Here is a 22,437-nt window from a genome sequence, read left to right as displayed (position 1 = left end):
GACGAAGATCACTGTGATTGTTGACCCAACGAAGCGTTTGGCGTTCTGTTGTGGACTCATCCACCAATGCTGCAATACTGCAGTGTGGGTGGCCGGACGAGAGGGGTCAGAGTGGGGGGGAGGCTTTATCACAATAAACCCTACCCGTGGGGGAGGGGGTACCGCCTGTGCTGCTTAATGTAATTTTACATCTGCATAGCAGACAGGCCATCCCTGTACAGTTTGTACCGAAGTGCATGCCGTGCGTAATCATTTTACTCCGGGGCAAACGCTTCGCAAACTGTGGAGGTGAGCCCGGGTGAGCCTGGCGCGAACAAATTCTCAAATTAATCTCTATTCATCTCTCTCGTTTCGGAGTGTGCGTCCATCTTTTTGACACATTTCCGTGCTGTGCCACTCGCCTCCTCTCCTCTTTGGATGCGGACTGTACCAATGAAGGGTAAACATACATACAGTACATGAATATTTCAGACTATACTGTATGGCGTCAGAATCCACACGGCGCAGTGCGCCAATGGCGCCTGCGCCATCTTCCTGGCCCACGCAACCCGCCTCCGACCCACCCCTTCCGTTGGGGGACAACAGCACGTCGGGAAAGCATATCCATAATGGCATCGCACTGCACTTCAACTCTTTTCTTCCGTCAGTCCATGGCAGACGTCGAGTGCCATGCCCCAGCTACAATACCGTATCACGAGACACTTACCGTGTCTACAATCCACCATTCCTCTTCGATTTCAACCGCTTGTTATGTGACGACTTGTTTACACTACTACGGTATATTGTAGCACGGTCCTGCGCCGTGCCAAATTGCATAGGAAGTGCGACACAATTTCCCGTGCTAAAAGCACTTTTCAGATGTCATCGTTGTCAGTGTGTGTGAGAGAGAGGGTTGAGTAAATCCCCTGTTCGCTGCCTTTTTCATTTACGTGTTGACGCGGAGGCTTTCTTTGTTAGAGAGAGGGACATATGCCGCAGTCGACAACAGACAAAGAGAATACGCATACGGAAAACATCACTTGCTGATTTACTATGCTGAACACGCCTTCTAGTATCTCTAGGGTATGTCGCACGTGTACCATATGCAGAATATATGTTGTTCATAAGATACTGTACAACACCCTGCTGCAAAAGAAAGAGTAAGCTTTGTGAAAAGCGATATCAATCTTAATGAAGTTGGACTCTTACAAGGCATGTAGAAACTGCGAGTTCAGAACCGTCGAGGCAAATGGGTCAAAGGCATAACAATTTATACACAGTCGTTCTCAGCTCCCGACGTTCAACATTTAACATCTACAGGCTGTATCTGCACCTTTATTCACATTTTGCACACCGTGTCCAATAAGCCCTAGAGCACTCACGCTCATCAAACCCCCGAACACGCGCGGACACATATGTGCATTGGTTCAGGTCCGCAACTGACTTATATCGATATTGAAGCTCCATTGTCACAAAGCGGACGAGTCTCTGCAGTGGTAGCATGTGTAATGCTTTCCTATCACTTCATTGTGCGCTCTACACACCAGCGACATTAGCAACATCCGCTCTCTTCATTTTTGCATGACGCCGACAATGTGTCATGTCAAAAGCCACAGCAAATTGAAATGAACAGTATGCGTACGTAGCAAACGCGTGTATTTTCGACAAAACGCAACCTTTTTGATCAAAGGCCCACAACAGTCACAAAACCGTCCTTCAAAGAAACCCCAGAAAAACGACACCGCCAATCCCGGCCTTCGCCACGTTTGGAACTTTGACACAGCGCTTTTACCGTCGTCCGCGCTTTTACCGTTGTCCCTTCCACCGTCGCGTCGAAAAAGGCGGCAGGCATGCTCACGCAGAAGCTGATGGCACCGTCTTCACATCCACGACGTTGGGCTGCACCACAGCTGGTGCCGCCGCGGAGTTGATGGCGTTGGGCATGTCCTGATCAGGGCGAATACCATCCTTGGGCTGAGGGTCGGTTTCGCCCTTTTCGGCGCCGGCGCTCTCGGGCATGGTTTCGGAACGCAGGCGCATGGTTTTGGAATACTGCCAGTGGAAGCCCTGTTGTTGGTGCAGCATGAACGAAAAGTCGGCTGTGGGGCGGGGGTGCGCAAGTAAATATGGTTTGGTGCTTGTTAGATACGCATGTCGGTGCCAAATTCAAGCATCGCGAAAACTTTGTGAAAAACGCACATCTCTTGAGGTTTTCCCGAAATGGGGCCTCCTGCAACAAGTGGAGAAAGGAAAGGGCATGAGGAAAGACGATGAACTTTGCGTACTTCGGCTCCTTCCAATAAAGCAAGTACTTCAAATAGGCGATGAAGTCCGGGTCATCGAAGTATTCATTTTGCGCCAAGACTTGAATGGCGAATTATGCGTGCGCAAGACGGCAGGGCGCAATGAAATGGAGAGGCGTTGTCAGCTAACCCAGCGCTATGGCACAGCGCGGTAGATACGCGCGTGGGAGGGGCAGCGAGACTGAACTCACAATTGAGATAGACGGGACTGGCGAGGCACTGAACGAATTCCAGCTCGACTTCGAAGCGCACTTGCTGCGGGGAGGGCTCCTTCTTCGCGGGCTCTGGCGTGGGTGCGGCTGCCGTTTCGTCAGCGGGGCGAGGCGATTGATCGGTCATCCTGCATGGCACGGATTCACAGAGTGGCGCACTGCGTGCGATATTATTTTCGCAGGGAAACGAGCAGACGAATGCAAGGTAGCGACGTATTTGATCGTTACGTAGCTGTTGGTCGAAGCCGGTTCTCGACGAAGAAGGCGTGGTGTGGCTTGGCGGGAAGGCGATTAAAAAGCGAGGTAGCAATTCACGAGACCAATGGTGATGTCACAGGCCTTCAGCTTCCTTCAAACGCAGATTGCGTCTTTTATTTAAAATTTACTCTCGATCAGCTTCGTCTCCCTGCCAGTCGCTATGTTTGTCCTGCTGTTCCAGTTGTACTTCAACCCGATTCCTCTTTGACCCCACCCCGTCCTCGCATCGCCTGGTCAATCCACCCTCTCTTCCTCTGCCGCGCGACAATGAACGCCTTCCGCTCTGGCCTCTCGACCCCCTCTACTGCTCTGCGCGCCGCGTTCTTGCGCCGCGGCTACGCTGTTTCCGCGGACACCGTCTCCGTGACAATCAACGGCGCAGAGCGCGCTGTCCCCGCCGGGGCCACCATCATCCAGGCATGCGAGTCTGCCGGCGTGGAGGTCCCGCGCTTCTGCTACCACGAGCGCCTCTCCATCGCTGGAAATTGCCGCATGTGTCTCGTCGAAGTCGAGCGCAGCCCGAAGCTGGTCGCCTCGTGCGCCATGCCGGTCATGCCCAACATGGTCATCAAGACCGATTCGGACAAGGTCAAGAAGGCGCGCGAAGGGGTTCTTGAGTTTCTCTTACTTAATCATCCGCTCGATTGCCCGATCTGCGATCAGGGAGGCGAATGCGACTTGCAGGATCAGGCTATGGTTTTCGGCTCGGATCGAGGAAGGTTTTATGAGTCTAAGAGGTCCGTAGAGGATAAGTATATCGGCCCGCTCGTCAAGACCATTATGACGCGCTGCATTCATTGTACGAGATGTGTTAGGTTTGGGACGGAAGTTGCTGGTGTCGAGGACCTTGGGACAACGGGGAGAGGGAGGGATACGGAGATCGGCACATATATTGAAAAGATGCTGGATTCGGAGTTGTCTGGTAATGTCATTGATCTTTGTCCGGTCGGGGCTTTTACGAAAAAGACTTACAATTTTGAGGCGTCAAAACCCCAGCAGAGACAGTCAGGAGAGCATCGTCACCGTCACGGACAGAGTTGTGGGTGCACGTCAAAGAAAGAAGGGACGATTATGCCCGGCCTGGAATTCCTTGCGGCAGAACAAATGAGCGCCACCAGCAAGGTTTCCAGGGGGACGGCATGAGTTTAGTTGTTACTTGTAGAGATTCAGAGTGATATTTTGGTTTTCGAACTACACCATACCGACTTCGGTATCTGTTCATATGATGCGCGTACTTTGCGGCACGAAGGACAACCCCGATCACACTCCCGTTTCGATGCGTACCCTTAGCTCTTCATATTCTTGTAATTGCTTTGAGTTCAGCGACGGCTTCAATTCCTTCGCGGCCGCTACGAAATCCATTTGCGAAACTTGTACCCCTGATTGATTTCCAAAGCTATTTCGTTCTTCGGCATAGCCGTTCGTGTGAGAATCCGCTTTAGCTTCCGAGAGCCATTCTCTGCGAAACTCCTGCCGTTCAGCCCAATCCGCGGCTTCTTTTACGGCTAATTCGACAGGGTCATCTTCAACCGAATTCGAACCGTCAGCAGTAGTCTCTTCATCGTCAAGCTCGCTTCCTACGAGTTCTTTTGCGGCATGCATCCAAGCTCCCGCCGCAAGCGAATACAAATCGGCACCACTGAGCGTCGGTGGTGGAGGCGCATTCTCGAGGACCTCCTCAAAATCGATTTCGCCTTTCAGCTGGAACTTTCTCGTTTGCGCCTTCAAAATCGCCTCCTGTTCCTTTCTCGAACCCGGCATTGATACATAAATCATCTTGTCCAACCTACCAGGTCTCAGCAATCCTGGGTCTACGAGGTCTGGTCTGTTGCTTGCTGCGATAATAAAGACGTCGTTTCGAGAAGCAATCACATCAAATTCAGACAAGAGCTGACTAACGACGCGATCGGACACCCCTCCAGAATCGGCACCGCGTCCGCGAGCCGGCGCGAGCGCATCTAACTCATCGAAGAAGACGACACATGGTGCTGCAGTTGCGGCTCGTGCAAAAACTTCTCGCACATTCTTTTCACTCTCCCCCACATACATGTCGAGCAATTCTGGTCCCTTCACTGAAATGAAGCTACAGCCGCATTCCCCAGCGACCGCTCTTGCGAGAAGCGTCTTTCCAGTTCCTGGTGGTCCGTACAGAAGCACTCCAACCCTCCTGTTCGTGTTTACAACGACGTCTCCGTCGCTATGCCCTTTTGTAGGATCTGATGACAAGTCAACAAGCTCGAGAATCTCCTCCTTTGGAGCGCTGAGGCCTCCGATATCCCCCCATTTCACTCCGCCGACATCAACCGTGAGCTTTCCCTTCCCAAACAGCTTGACAGCCTCCCGGCAAGACTTTATTCCACTATCCACGTAGACGCTCGCAAGCCCCGCTACTTCCGCGCGCGCAAATCCAGTACTCATCCTCGCAATCTCCTGAATATCCGTCTCGGCTGCATCTTCCTGCACGGCCTGGCTCACAGCTTGCATCCTCTCCCCTTCTGTCACTGCTGGCACGATCACTTCGGCCTCAACTCGCGTCAACACGGCCGGCGGCAAGTTGGCCACTTCTTCACATGTAAAAATAACAATCGTTTCATCGCCACCTTCTGCCTCATGCCACCCCATCGGCTTTTCTCCTACAGCCGAGTTAAGCAAAAGCCCGACGACGGCCGTATCTACGCCGCCTTCGGCCGCACAAACGACCACGCCAGGCGGGGTCGTTTGCCTTGCCGCAATCAAAGCGTCGCCGACCTTGCCGAGCTTCTCATGGCCGTCCACTCTCACCACGGGCGCCGCCGCCTCATACACGTCGATCACATCCGCCGCATCTTTCTCCAAGCCCGCGAGCGCGATGACGCGCGCGCGTTGCCTCACGCACGCGTCTAACTCTGCGACAAACTCCTTCACCCGACAAAACTCTTCGGCCATCCACTTCGCTCTAGCGCATGCCGCAAGCTCGGGCGCAACGTTCGCGACCGTCGGCGCGCCGCCAAGCTGCACGGCTACCTTGGTAGAAGTTGAGATACCACCCTCCCCCTGAACGCGGGCAACGACGACGAACACGCCGCGCGAAACAGGCACGACATCCCCTGGAAGCGCGTCGCGGCCTCTAAGCGCCTTGGCGGCTAGACGCGCGACGGCTTGCGCGTGCGGGGCGCGGAGTGGCGGGAAGAGTGGGGCGAGGACGACGAGGGCGACGGCGGAGGGTTGCGATGGGAGGATGGATATGGGCCTATGCACGGAGAGCCAGAGAGAGGGGGAGAGAAGGGCGACCGGCGGGACGGGATGGAGGGTAGGGAGGAAGTGCTCGGTGGTGCGCAGGGTGGCGAGGCGGGAGTTGATGGAGACGAAGGGGGCCGGCTGGAGCGTTGCGTGCTGGGCAGCGGGGATGAGGACGAAGTGTGAGGCGGGGTGCAAGGACGGGTGGAGGAGGAAGGTGGAGGCGGGGAGGGGGGCTGTTTTCGAAAGGAGGGTGGGGGTGGGACGGGGATGGGATGGGGACGGTGTCATCTTGGGGCGGATGGTTGCGGATGCGGTGGACGCATTGCAGCGGTCGATGTGCTGAAGAACGAGGCTGGGGAGGCAGCGGAGGGAAGATGGTGCTGTGTTGACTGCGGGGACGCCCTCTCACAATCTCAGCTGAGCAGAGGATCAAACGCGTACGCAGTCGAAGCCCAAAATGATGACTGACGGTCCGCTTCTAAAATAAGTTGTAGAATTTTATTATTTTCTCAAATTTTATGATATTTATGGCAACGAGAATTAAGTCGTTTTGGACTCATGGCGTCCGTCTCTCATGTTTGTTCTCTTCCCTTTCTGAATATGCAACTAGCACGTACTGTACTGTACATAGTATGTACTACATACTGAACATGAATGTAGTCCAAGAGATATTGAACTGTGGCAATAGATAGAAAAAGATGCCAAGTTTGAAAGGAATTTTAAAGCTGCCGTCGCATATCCTGCGCAGAATGCACAATTTCCTCTTCTTCTGCAGTGGATACCCTTTCACTGGTCGACATTGGATTGCAAAGAATCGCGGTGAGAATCGAGTCCGTACCTCTACGGGTTAGTTCCTACTGGCCCTGGCATCGCTGCACTGAGCTCTATCTACCTTCAGGGTTACGTTTGGAAGTTAGAACGATCCTGATGGATGGATGCATTGCGCCTGAGGGAGGGTCTTAACTTGCCCGAGTTTGCCCGGGTTTGCTTGCCCCGAGCCATGATTTGCACTACTATTGGCTACTGGGCGTTAATATATGATTTGAAACTAAGTACGACCCTACACTGCAAGCTGAAGTTATGTCAGTGTGTAATGACAAATGTCAATCATATATTGGCTACTTTTGTAAGTTTGTAACTTTCGAATTTGGACGCTGTGCTCCGGTGGACGCAGTGCTTGCCCCTTGCCGAAAACATCCTCAACTCCCCCTTTGCAAAAATCTATGCACCTGCCATCTCGCAAAGGCAACCCAACTCTACGAAGCACCTCTCTGCCTACTACTTTCCTGAAAATAGCTTCCACACCTCAATGCCACGTGCGCCGTTCTCCGCGCCTCTGGCGCATCTCTCCGACTCCCACCATTCGGAAGACAGGGGCCACCAACGCAAAGTCTCTCACTATTGCTTCCTCGTCTGCAGCGGGCGCTTCTGACCAAATATTATCCCCCCCTCCATACGGTATGTACGACTGAATTCTTTGTCGTTAAAAATCCTGTTGGCTCTGACAAAGGTCCATCCCCGTCGGAGATCTAAGGGCTTTGTGAATTTTCGGGGTGGAGGATAGTTTGAAATAGCTTGGTGCAATGAAAGGAGGGAGAATAGAGCTGCGGTTGCGGTTAGTGCAGTCGTAGCAGTGATGATTCTATTGCCGTGCATTGCGTAGGAGTGATTAGATTGAGAAGAAAGGAGGGGAGGCGAACGGCGATACTGGGCAGTGGTTGTAGATGCGTTTTTTGACCATACAGCGCCGGCGATAGATACGCTATCCCGCGGAGTAAGGAGAGAAGTAGGAGTGAGATCAGTTATTTATCCCGGTGATCCGGGATCACCCGCAATGGCCACGTTCTGGGTCGGAAGCGAGCGACGCTGCAGCGTCTCGCGTCCATGTCGACGCGTCCCTGGGGCGAAGTTGTTTGACGCTGCAGCATGTCACGTCCCTGTCGATGCGTACTCGGAGCGAATTTGTAGAACCCACAGTGTCCTCCCCGTTGTGTTCTGGCAATTTATGGCGCTGTATGCCTCTGTAACTCAGCATCGTCGCTCTGGGACACCTGTCCACTACTAACGTAAGGAAAAGGACACCTGTCCACTACTAACGTAAGGGGAAGGCGTGTACTTACATTAAAAAATTAATAAATGACCGGCAAACTCGGGCAAGCAAAGCAAACTCGGGCAAGTTAAGACCCTCCCTGAGGGTGTAGAGTACAGTATACGCCGTGAACCCCATGAGGTTGATCTCAACAAGACAAGTCTTGGAACAGAATACAGAGGAGACGCGGAGCAGGCCAGGCTGTGAATCTGAGATTTTTGAGGTGCTGTATTGAGGAGAGTCGTTTCATTGAACGTTTGGGGGAGGCTGTTCACCGTTCCAGGCGGCCAATAGAAAAGCTCATGAATGATCACATGAGAAAGGGCCCAATGAGAATCTTGCAAGGAGTCATAATGATTCGTCGTGGGGTCAGGTCAGCGGCCACAGGGTGATCTTAGACGTCGCTTCGCTCGAAAATCTTTTGGCAACATCCAGGCGGGAGGCGCGCCTGCTCCAAACCCTAGCATTTCGATTGGCTACTTGAGGCCAGGATTTTCTGATGGGCCAATTACATTCCCCCAAAACGAATTGTGCTACGGCTTTGAGTCTGTACGGGAGATTGCAACGTACGGCCAGCAGCAAGAGTGTGCGAGGCGGCGATGGTGGTCTGCAGTTTCTGGCGCACACCGCTGCCTCGATCATCGAAATCGGCGCGCGTTGATCATTTTCGGAGCATTGGCTCCCACGCCGCAACGTGAGCATTCGCCCCAGTACTGTATGACGTGAAAAACAGTATGATGCCCATGTGAGAGCCGCGCCTAGCCGTTCATCCCAATTAGTGGCTCTGCACCCGCTGCGAGCTCGGAGCTCCTATTTGCTCGCGCTTCCTCTCCAGCTTTTAACTTGTCCTCTATCCTGCCCTGCCCTCCACATTGCCGTTCTCTTCCCCTCGACTGCTTCACCCCCCCACCACACGCCGCCCCCATTTTCATTTCCACTCTTCCCTCCTCACCCTTTCATCTTAGCAATGGCTTTCGTCGCTCCCGTCGCCACTGTCCGCGCCACCACCAAGTCCTCAGTATGTCAGGTACAGGTACGTTTCCGCCTTTTTTGTGCTTTCTTCTTGCGACCTACCCCACGAAACTTCCTATGCTGTTCGCGCATGCTAACGGAAAGCATCATGTCTCCGCATTGATCTAATCTCGCAGGGTCGCTCCAGCTTCGCCCAATTCTCGGGCATGAAGAAGGTCAACCAGTCCTCCCGCTTGCAGCCGGCTCAGTCCGGCTCTGCCTTCGGCGGCTACTCTGATGCCAATGACGCCTTCTACACCCGCGTGTCCGGCATCGTCGCCGCCACCTTCGGCCCCACCATGAAGGTCCGCGTCGCCATCAACGGATTCGGCCGTATCGGCCGCAACTTCATCCGATGCTGGGCTGGCCGCAGTGACTCCAACATGGAAGTTGTCTGCATTAACGATACCTCTGGTGTGAAGACCGCTTCTCATCTCCTCAAATATGACTCCATTTTGGGAACCTTTGACGCTGACGTCAGTGCTGGGGAGGACACTATTTCTGTTAACGGCAAAACCATCAAGATTGTCTCTAACCGCAACCCGCTCCAATTGCCATGGAAGGAGATGAACATTGACATCGTCGTTGAGGCCACTGGTGTCTTCGTCGACGCCCCGGGCGCCGGTAAGCACATTGAGGCTGGTGCCAAAAAGGTTCTCATCACCGCCCCGGGTAAGGGTGACGGAATTGGCACCTTTGTCGTCGGTGTCAACGAGAAGGACTACTCTCATGACAAGTACGACATCGTCTCCAACGCCTCGTGCACCACCAACTGCATGGCTCCCTTCATGAAGGTCCTCGACGATGAGTTTGGTGTCGTCCGCGGAATGATGACTACCACTCACTCATACACCGGTGACCAGCGCCTTCTCGATGCCGGACATCGCGATCTTCGACGTGCCCGCTCAGCCGCCCTTAACATTGTCCCCACCACCACCGGTGCCGCCAAGGCCGTCGCTCTTGTTGTGCCCTCGCTTAAGGGCAAGCTCAACGGCATTGCCCTCCGTGTACCGACTCCTAACGTTTCCGTTTGCGACGTCGTCATGCAGGTGAACAAGAAGACCTTCAAGGAGGAGGTCAACGGTGCCCTTCTCAAGGCCTCTGAGGGTGCGATGAAGGGTATCATCAAGTACTCGGACGAGCCGCTCGTGTCGTGCGACCACCGCGGTACTGATGAGTCGACCATCATTGACTCATCGCTCACCATGGTCATGGGTGATGACATGATCAAGGTTGTCGCCTGGTACGACAACGAGTGGGGATACTCCCAAAGAGTTGTCGACCTCGGTGAGGTCATGGCTCGCCAGTGGAAGTAAAATTTGGACCGCGGCGTACTGAGCTTACTAGCTCGGGGGTTTTGAGGAAGCCACAGTTTTTTTCACGTAGGTCTTGGCCCAGGTACTTAAAATCAGAGAATCGGTTTCGGTTTCTGTTAACGTTTACTCCTGTTAATCTTTCGTTCTCAGTTACGGCCTCGTGGGATTCCCAACTCATTGACGCTCCCCTCCAGCGCATAGCATTTAATAGTGCGTAAATACTTGACCCACTGTAGGAAGCGATATATTTCCGTTCGTGCTACGAATGATGTGCCTTTGAGAGGCGCTGTAAGCTGGATCCAGCGTTTAGCAAAGAGTAGACTGGCGAGAGAAGATAACATCTGACGCAGGATGAGGCCTATCGATATCTAGACGGAATTTGTTTGGAGGTCACAAGACTTGCCTACCAGCTCCAGGATCTATCTTACGATCCTATCTTGACTCGCGCCCAGCAGACGGACCCTGTCCGCTGCAAGCTGTTATCCTCAGCCGCCCACGGGTGAGGCATTATCTTATTCGCGAGCGAGCCCCTACCCCACCCATAGGCCGCTGCACCTTGCTGCGCTTTGGAGTAAACTGAGAAAGCTTTGCTCTGTCTCTTCTCGGCGCAACGGGTCTGTTCAGGCGAGACGGTTTCGACAGCTGGCTTCCGAATACTGCTAGCGGCCTTTCAGATTGAGACCGCGTCCCCTCGCTTCGAAAAGTCGCGCTCAAATGTGTGGTATTGCTCGCCTTGTCATCATCGCCTGATTCGTCGTCAGAGGAAGGTGCTCCTTCCGCCGACACTCTCCGGACTTTTTTTCTGCCCTGCGTCGGAAGTGCGTCCTTCCGCCGCTTGTCGAGCATTTCCTTTGTCTGCCTCGATTTGATAAGCGCCTCATATCTCTTCTTCGTCTGCAAGCAGTGCAACTGCTCCTCGCCAACTTTTGCGCGCTCCAGCTCCAACTCGTTTTCCTTGACTTCTAACTCCTTTTTTAGCAGGTCCAAGTTGATGCGGATCTTCTTCGCAGCACTTAGCTCGTCATTTACCTCGGCCCCCTTCTGCCTTAGCTCCTCCCTATCATGCTTAAGATCTGCGAGGTGCCTGTATGCATCCTTCTTCAAGGTGGAATACTCGTCGCGCAGCTGCATCTGCTCTTTTTCCCGTGCCTTGCGCTGTCGCGCGGCTGCCGCCTTCCTCCCCCGCTCCCTCTTCTCCAACACCTCCACTGTCTTTGCAACCACCGCAAACGATTGAATCTCGTGTCGAAGCTCAGCAATGGCGCTCTGCATCCCGCCTGCCAACCTAACCAACGCAGTATCCCCCTTGCCACTACCCTCCCCCCGTTCACTCTCTTGCGAGCCAGTCGCGTCAATATCGACCAGATCAATGACCACCTCCGCGTCTTCCAACGCAGTTTCTCCGCTCCCCTCCCCCATCGCCGGCGCCCCGCGCATATCATCCCGAGCCTCTGGGATGCCGCTCATGACCTGCACGAGCTCCGCAACGTGCATACTCTGCCTACAAATCGGGCACTCTGGGCTGACGCGCTGCATCATGTGCCGCTCGATGCAGTGTCTATGGAACATATGCCCGCACCGCGCGATCGACGAGCTGGGCGACGTGAGCTTCTCCAGGCAGATAGGGCAGTCCTCCCCGGGCAGGTTGTCCACCACGACCGCGCTCGACGCCCCGTACGGGCCCCTCTTCTCCGCTGCGCGCAGCGCCACCAGGCGCTGTGCCGCTACCTGCAGGTCGCGCTGCACCTTCTTGATCGTGGAGGTGCGCGCACGCACCGCGGCGAGCAGCTCGACCGTCTCGGTCGCGGCGCTTCCGAGGATGGGGACGTCATCGGGGTGGAGTTTGGGGGCAGGGGGCGGGGACGGCGGGAGCGTCGAGGCGGATGAGGAGGCCGGCGAGAGGGGGCGGGCAGGGAGAGCGGGCGCGGGGGCGCGGGATCTGTCCGTCCCTTCGAAGGGGCGGCGGGGAGGTGAGGATGGGAGCGTGGGGAAAAGCCTGGATTGGAGGCGCAGGGTGGAGAGCGTGCGGCTGTGCGGCATGTTGCGGGGGACGGTGGCAAGGATGAGGCGGGGCGAGTGGGGAGGGCTGGGCTTGTCGGGGATGGCTGGCCAGGCCGATGATAGGGTTGTCTGTGTTTGGCAAACGTCCTATTTGCCGCGGGATGCCGGAGAGTGTTGTGCGAACCCGCCAAAATTCCCTCCCTCTCTTTTTCGCCTCCGTGGCCACGCTTACACGTGTTAGAACCATTGCCACGTGCACACGACTGACGCAGCGTCTTGGTACCAAGAAGCTGCGACTGCTGGCAGTGCTGGCACCAGCAGTCGCCCGCACACGAGACTGTGCATCGAGCTACACCACACACACGTGTTGTGCTCCTGTTTGGATGCATCGCCCCGCCGATGCCCCCCGCCATGTCCTCCTCACCGTGATCGGAGATGACCCCCGCTTCGCTAATTGTTGACAATTGAGGTGACATCACCTCCGCCCTCCCTCACCAACACTGCCTAATTCCTCTACCTCACCTCCATCTCCACTATGCCCCCGCGTCTCCCCGCCGCTCGCTTCTTGCCCCAATTAACCACGTCCCCGTCCCCATCTCCAAAGCCCCGCCCGAACCGCCGCCGCAAACCCCCCCCTTTCCCCGACCCGTACGCGCTCCCCCCACCCCCCTCCGCCTTCCCCTCCTACGAACCCCCTCCCTTCTTCCGCTACGAGCTCATTCATCGCTCCACCCGCTCCCGCGCCCGCGTCGGCCGCCTGCACACCCCCCACGGTGTCGTGGACACCCCGGGCTTCGTCGCCGTCGCCACTAACGCCGCGCTCAAAGCCGTCGACCACCGCCCACTGGCCGCCGAGCTCCAGCTCATCTTCTGCAACACCTACCATCTAATGCTCCACCCCGGCCCGGAAGTCGTCGCCAAAGCCGGTGGCCTGCATTCTTTCATGAACCGCGACGCCCCCATCATCACAGACTCGGGCGGCTTCCAGGTCTTCTCGCTCGCACACGGCTCGGTCGCAGAGGAGCTCAACATGAAACGCTCGCGCCCTAAAAACTCAGAATCCTTGCTTCTTTCCGTCACTGAAGAGGGCGCCACCTTCCGCTCGTACCGCGACGGCACGCGCATGCTCCTCACCCCGGAGACCTCCGTCGCTGCGCAGAAGGCCTTCGGCGCGGATATCATTGTCCCGTTGGACGAGCTCCCGCCGTACCACATCGAGCGGGACGCGCTGCATCGCTCCGTCCTGCTCTCGCACCGCTGGGAGGCGCGCAGCCTGCAGACGCATCTGGACGACCGCAGGAAGCAGGCAATGTACGCCGTGGTGCACGGCGGCATCGACGAGGACCTACGCGCAATGTCGGCCGAGTACTTGGGGAGCTTGCCATTTGATGGATACGGCATCGGCGGCAGCCTAGGGAAGAACCGCGACGAGCTGTTCGAGCTGTTGAGGTTCGTCATGCCGCGGCTGCCGCCGGACCGCCCCAACCACCTGCTGGGCATCGCCGACGTCGATAGCATCGTGGGCGCCGTGCCGCTGGGCGTGGACACGTTTGATTCGTGCTTTCCCACACGGCTCGGCAGGCATGGTACGCTGCTGACGAGGAGGTTTGGCAGGGTGCAGATCCGACAGAGCAAGTGGAAGAGCACGTTCGAACCGCCTGACTGGGAAGGCGGGTTGAGGGGACACTCGCTCGCTTACTTACATCATTTGTGGAAGACGCATGAGCCCATGGCGGCCACGCTGCTCACGTTGCACAATATTCACTACATGAGCGAGATGATGGGAAGGATGAGACAAGCCATTTTGAATGATGAGATTTGACTTTGCTGGACCGGTCGGCAGCCTGCACGTCGGAGGTGATGTTGACATCACCTGAGCTGACATCAGCTCAAGATGGTTGGCGTGCCGTCAAAACCGCTGTTTCGCGGCAATAGTTGGCGTGCCGTCGAAATCGCTGTTTCGCGGGATTTGTACAAAGCTGTGGTTTTTATGGAATGTGATGTGTTGTACGTGTACAGTGCTGTGCATGGGCTCAATACTGTACTAGGCCCTGCATCTAGCTCAGATCGTGATCGCCCACGGCGCGTCAATCACATTTTGGCGCGAAATGCTCGTTCCGCAACCTTTGCCAAACGGCCATCCAAACGGCCATAGCATTAGGCCAGAAGTCCTACAACTACTGCTTCAGCCTCTCACATTTCCCTCCTCCTCCCTTCCCTCCTAAACTATCCTGCTTACCACCCCCGCCCTGACCTCAGCCTCTCTCCCTCCCCCCACCACCATTCCCCCCTCCCCCTTCGCTTGCACCCCAGTCCGACCATGGGCGTCTTTCGGAATCGCTACGGCCGCTCCGACTATCGCTCCTCCATCGGCGGCTCGCGTACCGGCCCCACCAAGCTCAAAACCTTTGCCGACCCCGCCCTCTCAGACGGCCTGCCCCACCGCAGCACATGGAAGGATCACCGTCAACAAGACGAGCTCGAAGACACACTGCTCGGCTTTGCGCCCCTGCCCCCGGGCTCCCGTCCGCGCGTCGGATGGCTCGTCAACATGGTCACGGGCACCCTCGAGGAGCCCCTAACACGCAGGCCTGTCCAGGCCGTCGACCTGTTTTTCATCGCCGACGACGGCCATGACTTCAGAGCTTCCATTATTGCACGCCCATATATGTATGTCGCCGTCACTAAGGACCTGCTCAGGGAGGCGGAAATTACCATTAGAAAGCAGTTTCAGGATCAAGTCGCTGAGGTTTCTGTTGTCACCCTCGAGGACATCTCTATGCCTAACCACCTCGCTGCCGATGAGGGAAGATCATTTTTGAAGGTCGAGACCCGCACCACGGGCGATTTGTACAGCCTCCGCCAGGGGCTTGCCCCTATCGTCGACCGCAATCTCGAGCGCAAGCGCCGCACTGCCGCCATTCACCGCGCCACCGGGGGAGACGCAACCACCCCCATGGGTGCTCTCGACGCCATCGAGGATATCCGCGAGTACGACGTCGCACCCGTCAACAGGCTCGCCATTGACCAGAAGATCAACGTCGGCTACTGGTACAAAGTCTCGCCCGGGGGCGACCAGAGCTCCAAGTCGCAGGAAGATATCGACGAGGACGCCCTCTTCGACCAAATGCATGGAGCCGGAGTGCCCGCAGAACTCGACCCGGATTTGAACGAGGCCTCTGCGAACGATTTTGCTAGCGCCCGATTGGAGAAGTTGCCCGATATTGTCGAACGGGCAGCCCCGGTCGTCCTCGCCTATGACATCGAGTGTACCAAGAAGCCGCTCAAGTTTCCAGATGCAGAGTCTGGCGATGAGGTCATGATGATCTCGTGGATGGTCGACGGCAAAGGGTTTTTGGGCATCAACCGTGAGGTTGTGTCCAAGGATATCGACAACTTTGAGTACAAACCGCATGCCGAGTATCATGGCGAGTTCGAGGTCTTCAATGAGGCCAACGAAAAGGCTTTGCTCGAGCGCTTTTTCGCAGAGACCCGCATTGCGGCCCCGCGCGTGTTTGTCACTTTCAATGGCGACTATTTTGACTGGCCGTTCGTTGAGAAGAGAGCGGCACTGCTTGGTCTGGACATGGGCAAGGAAATTGGAATGCGCACCAACGGTGATGATATGATGTCCAAGGTGACAAAGGGGAGGGCAGCGATTCACATGGATGTCTTTCACTGGGTGAATCGCGACTCCTATCTCCCCCAGGGCTCCCGCGGTCTCAAGGCTGTGACGAGAGCCTTGCTCGGCTTTGAGCCAGAGGAGATCCCGCCAGAAGAGATGATGACAGCTGCTATAGAAAGGCCGGATGAAATGGCAAAATATTCCGTTTCTGACGCTGTTTGTACCTACTACTTGTACATGAAATACGTACACCCCTTCATCTTCTCCCTCTGCAATATTATTCCGCTCAACCCCGATGATGTGCTCCGAAAGGGGTCTGGAACTCTGTGCGAGATGCTTCTTATGTGCCAGGCTCGTGAGAAGCGCATTGTTGCGCCGAACAAATACAACGGCAGCGCAATCGGCAAGTTAACGGACGATGGGCACGTGCTCGAGTCAGAGACATACATTGGCGGTCACGTTGAAGCCATCCGAACGGGTGTGTATCGAAGTGACTTGCCTCTCCAATTCAACATTGATGTCACCGCCCTCGAAGATCTTGAAAAAACTCTTGACGAAACGTTGCGGTTCGCCATTGAGGTCGAGGGCAAGATGAGTGTGGACGACGTCACCAACTATGCAGAAGTTCGTGCGGAGATTGTCAAACAGCTTCATAGACTTCGTGAAAACCCCCGGCTGAATGAGAAACCCCTTATCTATCATCTTGATGTTTCGGCAATGTATCCAAACATTATCCTCACTAACCGCTTGCAGCCCCATGCGATGGTCACTCCAGCGCAATGTGCCGCCTGCGATTTCAACGGAATGTCGGAATGCCAGCGCGACATGGAGTGGACGTGGCGGGGTGAGTTCTATCCTGCGTCTCGAGGAGAAGCGGAGATGATTCAGCGGAGAGTCGCCCAAGAGGAGCGGGAAAATGAGCTGCAAGCTGCAGAAGAAGGCCAACAGGACCAAGGTGAGAGCCGTAACTTGCAGGAGCATGAGAGGGGCCACCAGCGCAAGAGTTGGAAGAAGCCAGAGTCAAATCGGAGAGGTAGGAAGAATGCCCCCGACAGCGCCGGACTCGCAAGTTTCGAAGATGAAGAGTCGCGCAAGAACGTTCATTTTCGAAAGCGACTCAAGGAATACTGCCGCACCAACTATCGAAAAACGCAAGAGACTAGAGTTGTTGACAAAACCGCAACTGTTTGCCAAAGAGAAAATCCGTTTTATGTCGACACTGTTCGTGCATTTCGGAACCGAAGATATGAATACAAAGCTCTTCTGAAGAAGCAGAAGAAGCTCCGCAGCAAAGCGAAGGAAGGTGGCGATCCGGAGGAAATCAAAAGGACGGATAATTTGGTTGTGTTGTACGACTCTCTTCAGCTGGCGCACAAATGCATCCTGAACTCGTTTTATGGCTACGTGATGAGGCGAGGAGCCCGTTGGTATTCTATGGAAATGGCCGGGATTGTGACAAACACCGGCGGGTTAATCATTCGACGAGCTCGAGAATTCATCGAGAAGGTTGGGCTGCCCCTTGAATTAGATACAGATGGTATTTGGTGTGTTTTACCAGTATCTTTTCCAGAAAACTTCACCTTCCAAACCAAGTCTGGGAAGGATTATTCCATCAGCTACATTTGTTCTGTCTTTAACTCGGATGTCGCAGCAAACTTTACAAACCACCAATATCAAGACCTTGTCAACAAGGACACGTTTGAGTATGAACAGCGAAGCGAATGTTCGATTCTCTTTGAAGTTGATGGTCCGTACAAGGCCATGGTGCTCCCGGCCTCTCTCGAAGAAGGGAAGACTATCAAGAAGAGATATGCAGTTTTCAATGATGACGGGTCCCTTGCGGAGCTGAAAGGGTTCGAAATCAAGAGAAGAGGAGAGCTGAAACTCATCAAAGAGTTCCAGGGCGAAATATTCAGCAGGTTCCTTGAGGGCCGCACACTATCAGAATGTTACGAAAAAGTAGGGGAAACCTGCAATAAGTGGTTTGACGTTTTGGCGACGAAGGGAGAAGGAATGACTGATGCTGGAATTCTTGAGCTCCTTGTCGAGCAAAACAACATGAGTAAGCCTTTGAGCGACTATATCATAGCAGGGCAGAAAAGTTGTGCCATTACTTGCGCAACCCGACTGAAGGAATTTTTGGGCTCTGCTATTGTCAAGGACAAAGGGCTAGCTGCCACTTACGTGATTGCTCGAAAGCCGGAAGAGACGCAGGTAACGGGCAGAGCGATCCCTGTGAAAATCTTTGACTTCCCAAATGAAGTTGTGAAGCGAAAACTTCTTAGGAAGTGGACCAAGAATGGAGATGATGAAAACTTGAAACTTCGCAACCTCCTAGACTGGGAGTATTACAAAGGCCGTCTCGCAAATGCGATTCTCAAGATTGTTACTATTCCAGCTGCTCTTCAGGCCGTCGACAACCCAGTCCCACGGGTGGAATACCCCGCTTGGCTCGTGAAGAAGTGCCGTGAGCTCAGAGACAAGAGGAAGCAGCAGTCTGTTATGTCGTTCTTCAAATCTATGCCCAAGGGCGAGAAGGCCATACCAGGAGTCCGAAATTCGCTATTGGACAACATCACTCACACTGAGAAGCTTAGCATGGATGACATCGAAGACATGCCACTCAGCTCTTGGACAGCTGCGAAAATTGCGAATCGGAAAGCGCGAGCCGTTGTCACTAGACGTGTACGTGAAGCAAACGCGGCTTCACGTATGTCCAAGAAGTCTCGAGCGAAGGGCATACGACTCGCATTCCGGAGTAGGGCGTCGGATCCAATGGAACGTGAGGTAGAGACAAGAGACCATCTGCTACAACTCTTTCATCAACCTCATCCGAACAAACACGATGATTATGCTGGCTGGCTGCGATATGCGAAGAACATTTGGCGGGCGCAGCGTGCCGCTCGCGTGTACCGCAGCGGGTTGAAGAGGCAACACAGTGAAGCGGTGATGGAAGACGAGCCAGAAGAAGAAGCAAATTGCGAAGCTGAGGCGAATGAAGGTAAGCTTGGTGGGGCATCATTTGCAGTTCGGTTTGGAATCGAATCTGCTCGCAAACGTCGTAAGGTAGGCTGGACATCTCCTCCAGACTACGTTCCGAAGAATTTTGTTACAGACACGTGTCGCGGCTCTTCGATGGGCTTCTTACAAAAGTCAGTTTCGCTGCTAGGCAGGGGAGTTGTTTGGCAAAATGTGTCAATTTCCCCAGTTCACGGCAAGCCTGGTGAATACCAGCTTTGGGTTTTGCCAGTTAAGAAGGACGGTAACAAGTATGCGACTGGAGATCTACACAGCATCCCTCTACATGTGAAACGAGTTCTGTACTATAACTCCAGAGTTGAGACACCTCCAGACATTCCGGGGGTCTCAGCTGAGCTGGTTCCCGGTCTTGCACTTCCACGGTCGCGCGAAGCACACTATCTGTTCCGGCTAGAGCTCCAGGAAGACCGCTTCCAGAAAACCGATAAGGATTTGACTTCTACCCTTACCGATGCTGGTGTGTTAGATGGGGTTTTTGGTGCTCAAGCACCTCTCGATTACGAGACTGTCCTTGCTCTCGGAACCTTCTGTGTGCCGAAACGCTCAGTTGTCTCGAGGATGCAGTCAAAGGACCTGCTGAGAAAGGGTTTGACCCTGAACGATATCGTGTCAAAGGGTCCTGATACAGCTCCCTATTTGAAAGACTCTTTGAAAGAAGACGCAAAGACTGTCTTAAACCAGGCTTTCGTATACGGCTCACATGCGCTGGATGGAAGCTCGAGAGCCCTTTATGCTGTCATTGCTCCTGCCGCGAAGCTAGTGCATGTGGTTGCTGTCAGGCCAAGCGCAAACTTCTCTGTAAACCTCAAACGAATCTGGAAGCGCGTCTCAGAAGAAAAGAGGGATCAGAGCAGCGACGGGAATGACCACCCCACACCAGATAAAGATGCCATACAGTCGACGCTGCCGTCTGATTGTACGTTTACAACCAGGGGGGTGCGAACAAGGAAGGAAGCCTGGTCGGAAATTCAGCAAGCTCTGTCGAGGATTCGCAACGGATCTTCGATGGCGACGCGGTCTCGCAAAACTGGTCTACGAACCCTACTTCTTTCGCAGTGGCCTGACTTGGATGTGTCTACTGCCTCAGAAGAAATGTTCGGTGCCGGGACAAACAGAGGTGGTTCATCTCGATTGTCCCTTGGGAGTTTAGAGGTCTGTGTTCCTCTTGCCAAGTCATATCCGGTCGTCACTATCGCTAGCAATGCAGATGATGGGGACTACATGCCAGTTGGATGGGAGTCCAGTGCTATCTCCCTAGCCTTTAGTCGTTTCACTGAGATCAGCAACTGGCTCCCGAGTCACATCCACTTCTCTCGGTTTGCTGGAATCCCTCTTGGAAACATGTCATCCACTGATGTATACTCTCAGGCGTTGGATGTTCTTGTTGGCAGAGAGCTATTGAACCGTGATCACGTTCTCTGGGCTTCAAATTCGCCGCAGCCCGATCTGGGTGGCTTCGAAGAAGATGATAGCAACCTTCAACACGAAATACCGTCTGTGCCGGAGGTCTCTTCACCAGGGTCATATCGGACGATATGCATCGATACGGAACTTTCAAATCTCACAATTGCCACCATTTTGTCATCCTCCCACGTGAATCAGTTGGAAGGAACTGATCTGGCCTTTGATGCGGCTGCCAACGGTGTCGCTAAAGTTGCAAAGAACTCCAAGAACTTTGGCGGTGAGTCTGGAAAAGAAGGTACTATTGGAGGCAGGAAGGCAGCCCTTCTTGATGAAATGGCTGCCTCGGCACCAGCTTTCCGCATTATAAAGGATCTTGTGGCTTCATGGGACAAAGCAGCTTCGAGTGAGACTAATCCACATGTTGCAAACATTTCTAGGGGTCTACTGGACCACCTACTGCGTTGGACAAGATCAGAATCGTCGATGCTCTACGATCCTGCCCTCGCTCGATTCCTGGGATGGCTGATCACGAAAGTTTTTCGACAACTTGTGGGAGAGCTGAAAGACTTAGGAGCAACCGTTGTATTCGCCTCTATGTCAAGACTCATTCTGGCTACCCCAAAAACGCAAACGGTGGATGGGTTGCGATACGCAGGTTTCCTGGAAAAGACTGTCAAGAGTAAGCCTTTGTTTCGACATGTGCACTTTGAACCACTCATTGGGGTTTACTCTGGACTTTTGTTTGTTGATCGATTCAATTATGGTGCATTACCAGCTCCAGAGGAGGCTTCGATTTTGAGTGGAGAATTCGGACAAACAGTTTCAAAAAATGCCGTCACTCGCAGAACTTGTGCCAGTCGTGAAATTCCCTATGCTCGGATGATGTGGGACATGGCAAGATACCTACCTATTCCAGTTGCCGTTTTGTGGACACAGGTGGTTGAAGAATTTATCCGACGCCCTATGGTAGTCCGGCTCCGAGCGATTGAGAACGAAGCGGGTTCAATAGAAATGGTGAGTGACACACCTGCTTCAGATGGTTTGTCAGAGCAGCAAATTCGCGCGACAGATCTTCAGAAGAAGCACTTCCGTCCAAGGGGAGATGGCTTCGCGGACGAAGTGCAAGACTTCACGCGAAACCTCACCGGACAACTGCTGGAGAAGATTCATGAAATCAGAGAAAAGACGCCCACACTCGTTTTCCCGTCTGTCCCCTCAATTCTCAACGCGACCGACCGACATCGGAACCCCGCCTTGGAGTTCGTGCGTTCATTATGCTACGTCCTCGGTCTGGATCCGGCGGCTTCTGAAGAGGTCGCCGGCATGCGCCGAAGTTTATTACGCTTGCTGGGTGTTCGCGAATTTGCTAAGGAAGCTCAATTCAAAGATCCTGCCCTTCCTGTGCCTCTTCGAGATGTCATTTGCACGTACTGCAATGCTGTTGTGGATCTGGACGTTGCTCGTGACGCAAGACTTTGGACAGACCCAAGCCAATCACAAGAAGGGGAGGAAACACGGCATGACTCGAAGTCGCTTTGGGCATGCGAGTACTGTGGCAATCGCTACGACATGCGGCAAATTGAGCTTGACTTGATGCGGAGTGCACAGAAGATGTACACAGCATACCAAGTGCAAGACCTCAAGTGCATGCGTTGTCGCATGGTCAAACGAGATAACATGGGTACGCACTGCAACTGCAGTGGATCGCCGTTCCAACTATCCGTGAGCCACAGAGATTTCCGGAAGCAGTTGCACGCTCTTGAGAGTGTCGCACGCTTCCATGGCTTCCAGTTCCTGTCAGAGACAGTTTCTTGGATGTATGAGAGTACCTCGATGCAGTAGCTTCCGTTTGTTTCCTTCGTGGCAGCAACCATCCGAGCTATGCCTCTCGATCCTGTAGTTGTAGGAACTGAATAATTTATTTTGTAAAGAGTCTGTAGTTAATCAGACTTTCTTTAAAGCAGATTGAATTCAAATAGAA

General features: G+C 54.2%; 7 protein-coding genes; 4 read left to right on the top strand and 3 right to left on the bottom strand.

The window, feature by feature from the left end:
* Positions 1 to 2,327: 2,327 nt before the first annotated feature.
* Positions 2,328 to 2,621, bottom strand: CHC_T00003766001 (hypothetical protein). The gene has a single exon (XM_005715423.1). The coding sequence runs from the start codon at positions 2,619 to 2,621 to the stop codon at positions 2,328 to 2,330; it is 294 nt and encodes a 97-aa protein (XP_005715480.1).
* Positions 2,622 to 2,626: 5 nt separating this feature from the next.
* CHC_T00003765001 (hypothetical protein) lies at positions 2,627 to 3,895 on the top strand. Its single transcript, XM_005715422.1, has one exon. It carries the CDS (start codon positions 2,627 to 2,629, stop codon positions 3,893 to 3,895), a length of 1,269 nt encoding a protein of 422 aa, XP_005715479.1.
* A 117-nt stretch (positions 3,896 to 4,012) lies between these two features.
* Positions 4,013 to 6,259, bottom strand: CHC_T00003764001 (hypothetical protein). The gene has a single exon (XM_005715421.1). It carries the CDS (start codon positions 6,257 to 6,259, stop codon positions 4,013 to 4,015), a length of 2,247 nt encoding a protein of 748 aa, XP_005715478.1.
* A 2,725-nt stretch (positions 6,260 to 8,984) lies between these two features.
* On the top strand, positions 8,985 to 10,632 carry CHC_T00009438001 (glyceraldehyde-3-phosphate dehydrogenase). XM_005715420.1 is given in 4 exon segments: positions 8,985 to 9,027; positions 9,028 to 9,093; positions 9,209 to 10,387; positions 10,388 to 10,632. 2 exon segments carry the CDS (start codon positions 9,028 to 9,030, stop codon positions 10,385 to 10,387), a joined length of 1,245 nt encoding a protein of 414 aa, XP_005715477.1. The 5' UTR covers positions 8,985 to 9,027; the 3' UTR covers positions 10,388 to 10,632.
* Positions 10,633 to 10,894: 262 nt separating this feature from the next.
* CHC_T00003763001 (hypothetical protein) lies at positions 10,895 to 11,518 on the bottom strand. Its single transcript, XM_005715419.1, has one exon. The coding sequence runs from the start codon at positions 11,516 to 11,518 to the stop codon at positions 10,895 to 10,897; it is 624 nt and encodes a 207-aa protein (XP_005715476.1).
* A 1,405-nt stretch (positions 11,519 to 12,923) lies between these two features.
* CHC_T00008743001 (queuine tRNA ribosyltransferase) lies at positions 12,924 to 14,210 on the top strand. Its single transcript, XM_005715418.1, has 2 exons — positions 12,924 to 13,400; positions 13,476 to 14,210. Exons 1-2 carry the CDS (start codon positions 12,924 to 12,926, stop codon positions 14,208 to 14,210), a joined length of 1,212 nt encoding a protein of 403 aa, XP_005715475.1.
* Positions 14,211 to 14,708: 498 nt separating this feature from the next.
* On the top strand, positions 14,709 to 22,435 carry CHC_T00003762001 (hypothetical protein). Its single transcript, XM_005715417.1, has 7 exons — positions 14,709 to 15,475; positions 15,587 to 16,907; positions 17,028 to 18,686; positions 18,801 to 18,951; positions 19,129 to 20,068; positions 20,168 to 22,223; positions 22,397 to 22,435. Exons 1-7 carry the CDS (start codon positions 14,709 to 14,711, stop codon positions 22,433 to 22,435), a joined length of 6,933 nt encoding a protein of 2,310 aa, XP_005715474.1.
* Positions 22,436 to 22,437: the final 2 nt, after the last annotated feature.

This window comes from Chondrus crispus, genomic scaffold (assembly GCF_000350225.1).
Source record: "Chondrus crispus Stackhouse genomic scaffold, scaffold_20, whole genome shotgun sequence".
Classification (NCBI taxonomy): domain Eukaryota; phylum Rhodophyta; class Florideophyceae; order Gigartinales; family Gigartinaceae; genus Chondrus; species Chondrus crispus.
Note: the sequence above shows the minus strand (reverse complement) of the source record. Positions and strands in the feature narration are given on the sequence as shown.

What these genes read in the sequence shown, in the direction of transcription:
- CHC_T00003766001 (XM_005715423.1), bottom strand. Translation starts at nt 2,621, where the DNA reads ATGACCGATCAATCGCCTCGCCCCGCTGACGAAACGGCAGCCGCACCC.
- CHC_T00003765001 (XM_005715422.1), top strand. Translation starts at nt 2,627, where the DNA reads ATGGCACGGATTCACAGAGTGGCGCACTGCGTGCGATATTATTTTCGC.
- CHC_T00003764001 (XM_005715421.1), bottom strand. Translation starts at nt 6,259, where the DNA reads ATGACACCGTCCCCATCCCATCCCCGTCCCACCCCCACCCTCCTTTCG.
- CHC_T00009438001 (XM_005715420.1), top strand. Translation starts at nt 9,028, where the DNA reads ATGGCTTTCGTCGCTCCCGTCGCCACTGTCCGCGCCACCACCAAGTCC. An exon ending in CCTCAGTATGTCAGGTACAG is followed by an intron (nt 9,094 to 9,208) that starts GTACGTTTCCGC and finishes CTAATCTCGCAG; the next exon opens with GGTCGCTCCAGCTTCGCCCA.
- CHC_T00003763001 (XM_005715419.1), bottom strand. Translation starts at nt 11,518, where the DNA reads ATGCAGCTGCGCGACGAGTATTCCACCTTGAAGAAGGATGCATACAGG.
- CHC_T00008743001 (XM_005715418.1), top strand. Translation starts at nt 12,924, where the DNA reads ATGCCCCCGCGTCTCCCCGCCGCTCGCTTCTTGCCCCAATTAACCACG. An exon ending in TCTCGCTCGCACACGGCTCG is followed by an intron (nt 13,401 to 13,475) that starts GTCGCAGAGGAG and finishes GTCACTGAAGAG; the next exon opens with GGCGCCACCTTCCGCTCGTA.
- CHC_T00003762001 (XM_005715417.1), top strand. Translation starts at nt 14,709, where the DNA reads ATGGGCGTCTTTCGGAATCGCTACGGCCGCTCCGACTATCGCTCCTCC. An exon ending in CGGGTTGAAGAGGCAACACA is followed by an intron (nt 18,952 to 19,128) that starts GTGAAGCGGTGA and finishes ATTTTGTTACAG; the next exon opens with ACACGTGTCGCGGCTCTTCG. An exon ending in AGTTGCACGCTCTTGAGAGT is followed by an intron (nt 22,224 to 22,396) that starts GTCGCACGCTTC and finishes AAGAGTCTGTAG; the next exon opens with TTAATCAGACTTTCTTTAAA.